General features: G+C 43.1%; 2 protein-coding genes across 2 annotated transcripts; both read right to left on the bottom strand.

The window, feature by feature from the left end:
• Window positions 1-3,687: 3,687 nt before the first annotated feature.
• Window positions 3,688-4,350, bottom strand: LOC145823403 (uncharacterized). Its single transcript, XM_082922948.1, has 2 exons — window positions 4,097-4,350; window positions 3,688-4,012 (listed from the first exon to the last, which is right to left on the bottom strand). Exons 1-2 carry the CDS (start codon window positions 4,348-4,350, stop codon window positions 3,688-3,690), a joined length of 579 nt encoding a protein of 192 aa, XP_082779074.1.
• A 3,004-nt stretch (window positions 4,351-7,354) lies between these two features.
• Window positions 7,355-9,368, bottom strand: LOC145823406 (uncharacterized). Its single transcript, XM_082922949.1, has 2 exons — window positions 8,957-9,368; window positions 7,355-7,368 (listed from the first exon to the last, which is right to left on the bottom strand). Exons 1-2 carry the CDS (start codon window positions 9,366-9,368, stop codon window positions 7,355-7,357), a joined length of 426 nt encoding a protein of 141 aa, XP_082779075.1.
• Between the last annotated feature and the right edge of the window lie 396 nt (window positions 9,369-9,764).

Raw genomic sequence — 9,764 nt, forward strand, 5'->3', positions numbered from 1 at the left:
TCGGCTAAAGATTTGGAGTTGAAGAAGTCATCAACTCCTTTAGCCGGACAAAACACCTCGGCTAAAGATTTGGAGTTGAAGAAGTCATCAACTCTTTTAGCCGGACAAAACACCTCGGCTAAAGATTTGGAGTTGAACAAGTCATCAATTCTTTTAGCCGGGCAAAACATCTCGGTAAACAAGTCATCAACTCCTTTAGCCGGGCAAAACACCTTAGCTAAAGATTTAGAGTTGAACAAGTCATCAACTTTTTTAGCCGGACAAAACATCTCAGCTTAACACTTGGAGTTCAACAATTCATCAGTACCTTTAGCCAGGTAAAGTCAACTCGGCTAGAAGACAATTACCTCTTATTCATTTTAAACCATCAATCATGACAAAATTTCCAAGTACAGTAATTTGATTAATTTCCTTTAGAGACACATTTCATGAATCCTTAATGCATCTGAAAGAATTTCATTGAAAAATAAAAGGGTATGTCTGCCCTCTATAAAAATTACAATGGAAGTATAAACTAAAAATATTACAATTTTAAATTGGCTACGTTCCATGGCTGAGGTATGGTTTGGCCGTCCAAATCTTCTAGACGATATGCCCCGTTGCCTACCAAATTGGTTATCTTGTAAAGCCCTTCCCAATTTGTCCTTAGCTTTCCTTCGCTCGACACTAGAGTGTTGCCCATCACCTTTTGCTAAACCTAGTCTCCAACCTTGAATTGTCTGGGGTGAACTGTCTTGTTATACTTCTTAGACAGTTCTTGTTGGTACCCCGCGCTGTGGACCAGTGCCCTTTCTCTATGTTCTTCAGCAAGGTCTAATTTAAGGGCGATGGCTTCGGCATTTAGATCTAGCTCAAAATTTTAACTACAGATGGTGGCCATACCAATCTCCAATGGGATGACCGCCTCTATGCCATTCGACTACGGATAGGCCGGTGTTGAATTGTAGAACTCTATCTTCAGTTTCTCACAGAATCCCCTAAATAGCTTTCCGTCGAATTGGGTGTCGTTGTTGGATATTAAGGCTTTGGGTACTTCGAGCAGCGTTATAACATTTTGCTAGACGAATCTTTTCACATCCTTCTCCTTGATGGTCACCAGGGGCTCCGCTTCTACCCATTTGGTAAAGTAATCCGTCGCAACTATAAAGAACTTGCGGTTGCCCGGTGCGGTTGGGAGTAGCACCACTATGTCAAGGCCCTACATTGCGAACGACTAAGGACTTGTGAGAGGAAGAAGTTCTTTGGCCCAACTGGTGAATTTGGTGGGCGAACTTTTGGCACTTCTCACATTTTCTCACATACTTCTGCGCATCTGCCTGCATGCAAGGCCACCAGTATCTTTATGAGATAGTGCGGTAAGCCAGAAATCTTCCGCCGATATGACTTCTACACATCCCTTTTTCAAAAAGAAAGGCATCGACTCTGCTTGGATGGACGCACTTGAGATATGGACTGGTGAAGGATTTCTTATACAAGGCGCTGGATAGAGAGAGCCAAAACCGCTCAAACTTCACCCGGATCTTGTTTGCTTCTTTCCTATCGATTGGTAGAACTCTTTTTTTCAAGAAGAGAATGATGGGATCTATCTAGGAGGGGCCCAGCTCGGCATAGAAGACTTCTGACTTCTCTAGTTCTTCGATACTAGGTCTTGGGAGAAATTCAATCAAGAGAGGGCTGGGAGTGAACTTGTTGGCCATAGAGGCTAAACCGGCTAATTCATCTGCTTGGCCGTTATCTTCTCGACCGATTTGTTGAACTCTTATGGCTTGAAATTTCTTAATTTGTTCTCTCACTAGAGTTCGGTACTTAGCCATTATGTCATCTTTTGCTTCGTATTCTCCAGACACTTGGTTTACAACTAGTTAGGAGTCGCTGTAGACCATTAACTCGGATGTTTGCAGTCAAAGTACGTTCTTTAGTCCGGCTAGCAGTGTTTTGTACTCAGCCTTATTGTTTGAGAAAACCCCAGCGTGATAGAATGTTCAATGGTCAATCTGTCTGGTGAGATCACAACTACGCCTAGCCCGACTCCATGTCTATTTGAAGCGCCATCGATAAAAGTTTCCACATTTCGCTGATAAAAAACTTCTAACATTCTGTGGGGTCTTGGGACTTTTGGAGGTTTAGGTGTTTTGAGTTGCTCGGTTGCTCGGATATTTCTGCGTCGAGCGTGTCGATAATGATTGCAACTTACATGCCTCCATTCCCCTTTAGTGATGTGGTGTTAAATCCAATAGGTTGTCCTGTTATTTCCAAATCCATCAGCACATTGCCAAGAGGTGGTTGTTTTTCAACTGACGGGTCTCTGCTCGGGCGTGCCATTTCTGCATTGCCTTCCATATTTAGCTTATTAGAAGGGTTGATTTGGATCAGGATGGGAGTTGGCTGTGCAATTTCCGCGATGCCTACCCCCCTCAGCTTAATTGCGTTGGTAAGGTCCACCGAACAAACCGAGTGAGTTCCTAGTGAGAATTCTACAATGAAGTCGGCCAATGCCTAAGCCTTGATGGAGGTTCTGGGTTGAAACTTGATGTCGAATTGTCCCAACTCGACTGCCCACTTCAAGATTTAACTAGAGAAGTTAGCTCGCTCAAACAAGGCCTTCAACGAAAACTCGATCAGCACAACGATCGTATGCGCATAGAAGTAATGTGCTAACTTCCTAGAGGCCATCATCAATGCCAAGGCCAGCTTCTCAAGTGGCAAATATCTCGACTCTGCAGGGATCAAGGTCTTGCTCACGTAGAAGATCGACAGATGTTGTATGCCTTTTGCCCGAACAAGCACTGCATTGACAGCATGTTGAGAAATGACCAGATAAAGATAGTGTTCCTCGCCTTGCTTTGGCGTGACCAGGAGTGGAGCAAAAGATAGATACGTCTTTAGCTCGACTAAGGCTCTATCGCATTCTTCGTTGTATGAAAACTTGGACTTAAGAGCTTGGAGGAAAGGGCGGTAATGATCTGATGACTGGCTAATAAATCTATTGAGCGCAGCTGCCATCTTGGCAAGATATTGCATGTCCTTTGCTGAATTAGGCCACTTTAATTCTTGTATGGCCTTGAGTTGAGAAGGATCTGCCTCAATGTCCCAGTTGGTGACTAAAAAACTCAAGAATTTCCCTAATTCCACGCCAAAGGCACACTTTGTTGCATTCAAATGTAACTTGTGTTGTTTGAGAATGGCGAACATTTTCGCTAAGTCGGCTAAGTGGTTGGTCTCACTTTTGCTTTTCACGGCCATGTCGTCGATATAGGCCTCCATTGTTCGGCCGAGCAAGGGAGTGAACATCTTCGTAACCATCCTCTGAAAGGTCGCCTCGGCGTTCATTAACCCAAAGGGCATAACTCTATAGTAGAACAACCCCCTGGGCGTTGTGAAAGAGGTGACCTCCTCGTCGGGATTGTGCATGGCAATCTGATGGTAGCCGTGGTATGCATCCAAGAAACTGAGTCTGTTGTGCTCGGCTATAAGGTCCACCAGTTGGTCGATTATGGGCAAAAGAAGACTGTATTTGGGGCAAGCTCAGTTAACCGTCTTGTAGTCAACACAAACTCGCAATTTCCTATTCTTTTTTGGCACTATGACAATGTTTGAAACCCACCAAGGGTAGTGTACCTCCTGGATTACCCTCGTTTCAGGTAAGTTTTTCACCTCTTTCGTCACTACTTCGGCATGATGAAACGCTCATCTTCGCACTCTTTGAATGACAGATCGGACATCCGGGAAGACATTGAGTTGGTGGCAAATGAAGTTCGAATCAATGCCAAATATGTCGTAAGGTGTCCATGCAAACACTTCGATGTTTGCCACTAAGAAATTCACCATCTCCAATCGTTCTTGGGCTGTAAGGGTGGATCCTAGCAGAAAAACCTTCTCAGGATCATTTTCGTTGATCATTACTTCCACCAGGTCTTCAACAGTTTTTTTCTCAGCCCTGGTGCCCACATCGTCTAGGACACTTTGATCTTTCGGTCCTTCAATTATCTGCATGAAGCCTTTGGCAGCTCGACTCTCATTTACAGCCACGAAACACTACTTAGCCATAACTTGGTCGCCCTAAACTTCTTCTATCATTCCGGTAATAGAGGGAAACCTCATGACTTGGTAGTAAGTCGACACCACCGCTTGCATGGCATGAAGCCATCCTCTGCCCAAGATCAAGTTATACGTTGGGGGCACCTTCAGCACCCAAAATTCCATTTGCTTGATGACGGATCCTGCTTTAATCAGTAGGATGATCTTTTCTACTGGCCACTCCGGCTGTGAATTAAAGCCAACCAGTGGTGAGGTCGTCGGGGCCAAGTCTTTGTCATTGAGCTTGAGTTGCTTGAAGGTGTCATAATACATTATTTCGACCGAACTGCCCTAGTTAATCAAAATGTGCCTAATGTCAAAGCCCTTCACACGTAACATGACCACCAGCGCATCATTGTGCGGTGTCTGAATGCGCTCAAGATCTCTGCTTGAAAAGCTGAGGACATCTTTCACCTCGGTCTTGCCTTTTTTGACGGCTGGTTAGACCGACAAAACTTTCCTCATATGCTCCACTTTCTTGATCATCCCCCGGAGCGCGCATACCTGCACCGACTTGACAATCCCATGGATCACATTGATTACGCCTTGGGGGATGCATCTAAAGTGGCCAAGCCGTTAGGCTCTACTTGAGCATGGGGGCTTTGGCGCCTCCATCAATGTAGCGATCTAAGTGGCCGATTACCACTAATTCCTCTAGATGCTGCTTTAGTGGGACGCAATCTTCTGTGCGGTGACCACGCTCATCATGGTAGGTACAGCGGTATCTCAGATTGAAGCCTCTTTGTGCATCACCTAACTTAGCTAGGAACCGGACATATGCCTCGTCACAAATCTCACTAAGTATGCTATATATTGGGATCTTAAAAACCATGGTGATGCTCGTTCGGGCGTTCAACTTTCTCTTTATATCTTCTGTGGCATCACGGGGGTAATCAGCTCGGTCGTTGCGCCGACCCTTACCCTGATTGTTGCGGTTAGCACCGCAACTTGATTCTTTTTCGCGGTTGTTCGGACAGTTTGCCTCTTATCCGACCGCGTGAACCTTTCTGGTCACCCTTTTTTCTGCTGCCACCGGATTCACCTTCACAGTAGCCGCAGCGGTATCATCTTCAACTCGGATGTGCTCATTGATGCACTACATCAACAAATCCATGGTTGCTGGCTGATTCATGGTGAGTGAGTCTCATAACCTATGTTCGATTGGGAGACCGCGCTTGTACTGTGTGATCACCAAGTTGGTCAAGCAATCAAGAATCTTATTGAAGGTTTCCCAATACTTGGCGTTGTACGCTTTGAGTGAGTCACTCGATTCCATCTTGATGCTCAGAAGGTGGTCGATCTCTTTAGGCGTTCGGGTGTTGGTTTTGAATCGGGTTACGAACGCCTTCGGCAGTTGTTGCCACCTTTCGATACTTTTCTCTAGCAGTCCCTCGAATCATTTTAGGTCCAACTCACCTGAACTTGACGAGAAAATAAGGCACATAAGTGCGTCATTTTGCCTATAGCTAGCCATGACCTGTCGGAAGTGGCTTATGTGTATATATGGATCAGTTTTTTCATCGTAGAGTGTAAAATTGGGCTGGTGGAAGCCCGCAAGGGGTGGTGTGGTTTCTATCTTGAGAGAGAAAGGGGTGGCGCTTAGCCTCACCAAGTCTCTGTCCAAAGGCACATGTGTAGTTGGGCGTAGTGGCAGCATTACGACCTCTTCACTGGCGCAACCTCCGTGGGACAGCCGCTGCAATGTCGGCGCTCTTTGCGCCTCCCACCAATGCGCTCGTTCTTCCAAGACGTCCCTCATGTCCTCCGAACAGGCAGAGTAAGAGTATCTCGACGTCGTTGACGGACGTGAGGGACGGTAATTGCTATCTCACACGTACGACTTCTCCGCCGACGGGTCAGAGTCACCAACCCCGTAGCTCTTGGTGATGGAAATAGAAGGCGTCCTTTATTGGTTCTGGCTGCTTGAGCGACGGGATTGGATGCACTCACTGTGGTTACCCACTCCAACAATACCCTTCCCATTTGACTTGTCGCTTCAGCACCTCCATCTCCATTGCCATCCTCCGAATGATGGATTCTTGGTCTCTTAGCTTATGTTCTAGGCGCTAAGCGTGCGACTCTCTTTGCCGCCGGTGTCCGTCTGGACTCTATGAATGATTGGGGCTCCTAGCGTGCTTATCTTGTGGATCTCTAGGAGCCCTCTAGAAGAAGTCTCCAGGTCCGCCATGTTCGGAATGGCAGGGGGTCCGTCTCTCCTCCAGACTGACTTAGGGGTGATGTTGTCGACGATGGATAGCGGTGTTTCGTCATTGTGAGCCATGAAGAATGACCGGACAAGCTTGGAGGACAAGGTTTTGTTTGTTGAAGAGTTCCCATAGACGACGCTAATTGTACAGGGAACAAATATTCGTCGATTTTTGTACTTCTCGTGCCCAAGCTTTGTTTCTTTCTGAGTGACCTAAGAACATAAAACGGTGAGCTACCCGACAGTGTGCTGCCGGAAACACCCTTCAACGGTCAAGTTAGCGCACTAAGAGAGAAGAAGAAAAGGGACAGTATTTACACATTACTCCATGAACATATTATCAAAAATCTTGCTCGTAATTCAAAAGAAACAAAGTCTAGTACATTCACAAAAACAACCACTAAACTTGACTTAATCCGGAACCTCCTAGGGAGGCACAAAGGTTGGTTGACAAAAATTGAAACGCCAGGTCCTCAACTCTAAGCCTGGTCACGTGCTTGATCACCTACATATATAATATAAATAGTGAGCAGAAGCCCAGTGAATAATAACAGAGTAAGGGGTTTTAATGAATGATATCCATATCAAATTCAGAAATCATAATTCAGATTCATGTTCTTAGTCAAATCATATATAGAAATCAGAGTTCATGCTTAATCATACGTGGTACATCCATTAGCACTAACAAAGCAGATACAGAACAGATGCAGAACATATGGTGGTTAAGAGTAACCAGTTCCATAAAGGAACCTCCGGATCCAGGTAATAGATGACAGATATACTGAGCTCCATGATGGAGCCTCCGGTACGGGTAACAGATTATAGACATACTAAGTTCCATAATGGAACCTCCAATACCGGGTAACAGCTAACAGATATCACATGATGCTAAGGATGCCACGAATATATTGTCAGAAATCGAACAATCATTCATTATACAGAACATAACATTTCAGAAAACATATCTTATTTCATCATATAAAAAATAAATAAAGTTGAACATAGCTTTAGTAAGTTATTACTCACAGATGGCTTTGGGTGCAGACAAATAGAGTAGACTAATCAAACGGTTTACGACACGTGACCTACATTAACACATAACAAATACACATTTGAAATACACATTGGAATATATTTAACTCATTACGTTCTGTTCTAAGTGTGTTTCTACATTTTACCCTCATTATTATGTCTTAATCTTGGCTTAGGAATGCCTAGGATGCAATGAGGATGCTAAAATGTACTTGAACATATTTAACAAAACTTGCTGAAAATAGGGGTCCCGTTCAAGCGTAACTTCCCCCGCTCAAACAGACATGCAATGTGTGAGGAGACGCTCGAGCACAACTTTCTACGCTCGAGCATTCTGCAAATTTTGAAAAGTATTGGTTATGCGATTTTCATGCTCGATGGCTCGATGGTCGCTCGAGCGTGAGACTCATGTCCCCGCTCGAGCGCAACTCTTAACGCTCGAGTGGTCTGCAAAAATATGAAACTTCTGGAAGCATGTATTTCATGCTCAAGCGAGCTTCTGGTAGTTTGAGCGGAGATGCAAAAACAAACGTGGCCGCTCGAGCATAGAATCTCTGGCTCGAGCAGAAAGGCATAATCTGGAATTTCCAGATTGCACTCCCAAGTTCCAAACTCGAATTCCACACCTCAAAACTCATTTTCTTGGACCAAAATTCTGGAAAACATCTAAGAACATGTAAAATATCATGGTTTGAAGTTCATTTCATGAAATCAAGGTCCAAAAGTAAGTCAATTGTGCAAAAATTCAACTTGAAATGTAAGAACATGCTATAAATATGACATGCATGTATTCATTTGAACACATAGCTTCCAAAACATAATCAACTAAGGTAATTTGATGGAAAACATGATGAAATTACAAGACTATGGTAGACTTAGTACATACATGTAAAAAATTCTTAATAATTAGACTCAAAATAGAAGGAATTATACATGCATGCATGGTATGAGTTACAATTCTCAAATTTTAGCGTGATTCTCATACTTAATCTTCTAATTTTCTTAAATTCTTAGACCAAGTAATTCAAATTCATAATTAAGGAGTTGAATTTCCTACCTTAAGCCTTGAGTTAGCAAGTGTTGGAGCTAAACTCCCTCAATTCTCTTCAATCTCCCATATTTTCTTCTTAATTCTCTTACTTCTTTAATGTTGGCTTCAATTTCTCTCTCTCTCTCTCTCTCTCTCTCTCTCTCTCTCTCTCCTTCCACACGTTTGAGCTCAAAATGACTAAGAAAAAAGGGAGTCTTGGGCTTGGTAGTGGCCTTATATAGGCTAATTAGTAAAGCTTCATTAATTCTTGCTTATACTAATCATTTGGAATTATTTTATTCTAATTTAATCGTTCCGAATCGAATTTCAATTAAACCTACCACATAATTCTATAAATCCCAAATAACACATAAATCAATTCAATTTCTAAACCAGATGCCGATAAGGCCTTCATTTCGCAAACCGAAATAAAAACATGAACAAATCTTTCGACGTTAAACAGATATAAACACAAATAAGGTAACATATGATGCAAATTTTCACTTTAATTACTCATTAGCCATAATTAAACATGGATTAACGTTAATCATATGTCGGGGTTGTTACAGTCTTCTCTCCTTAAAGAGTTTGGTCCTCCAAACTCGAATTACCTTCATTTTGGAAGAAAATCGAGTCCAAAAGAAATAGTTCAGGGTATCTTTTCATCATATCTTCATCTATCTCCCAAGTTGCATAGGTTCTTCCATTATTCTGCCAATCGACCTTTACCAATGAAATTTCTTTGTTTCTCAATCTCTTGATTTGACGGTTAACGATTTGTATTGGCTTCTCTTTGTACGTATAATCATCTTTCAGAAGCACATGAGTTGGTTCTATCACATGGAGCGGGTCTCTTAAATAATCTTGAAGCATCGAGACATGAAAAACGTTATGCATGTTCTCCATCACCAGAGGTAATGCCACTCGGTATGTTACCAAATTGATCTTCTCGAGAATTTCATATGGCCCAACATATCTTGGTGCCAACTTGCCTTTTACCGCAAATTGCGTTTGACCTTTCATTGGAGTTACCTTTATGAACACATGATCCCCGACTTCGTATCCTCTATCTCTCCTTCAGACATCTGCATAGCTCTTTTGGCGGCTGTGTGCAGTTTTCAACCTTTGTTTAATTAATTTCACATTTTCAGTTGTTTTTTGTACGAGTTCTGGTCCCAATAATGGTCTGTCACCTACCTCAGCCCAACAGATAGGAGAACGACATTTTCTTCCATACAGAACTTCATATGGAGCCATCTCAATACTTGAATAATAGCTGTTGTTATACACAAATTCAGCCAGAGGAAGGTAAGTCTCCTAATTGCCTTGCAAGTCTAACACACAGATCCGTAACATATCTTCCAATGTTTGAATGGTCCGTTCAAATTGGCTATCTGTCTGTGGGTGATAAGCACTGCT

This window comes from Camellia sinensis, chromosome 4 (genome assembly GCF_055761805.1).
Source record: "Camellia sinensis isolate YWXY chromosome 4, ASM5576180v1, whole genome shotgun sequence".
Taxonomy (NCBI): Eukaryota; Viridiplantae; Streptophyta; class Magnoliopsida; order Ericales; family Theaceae; genus Camellia; species Camellia sinensis.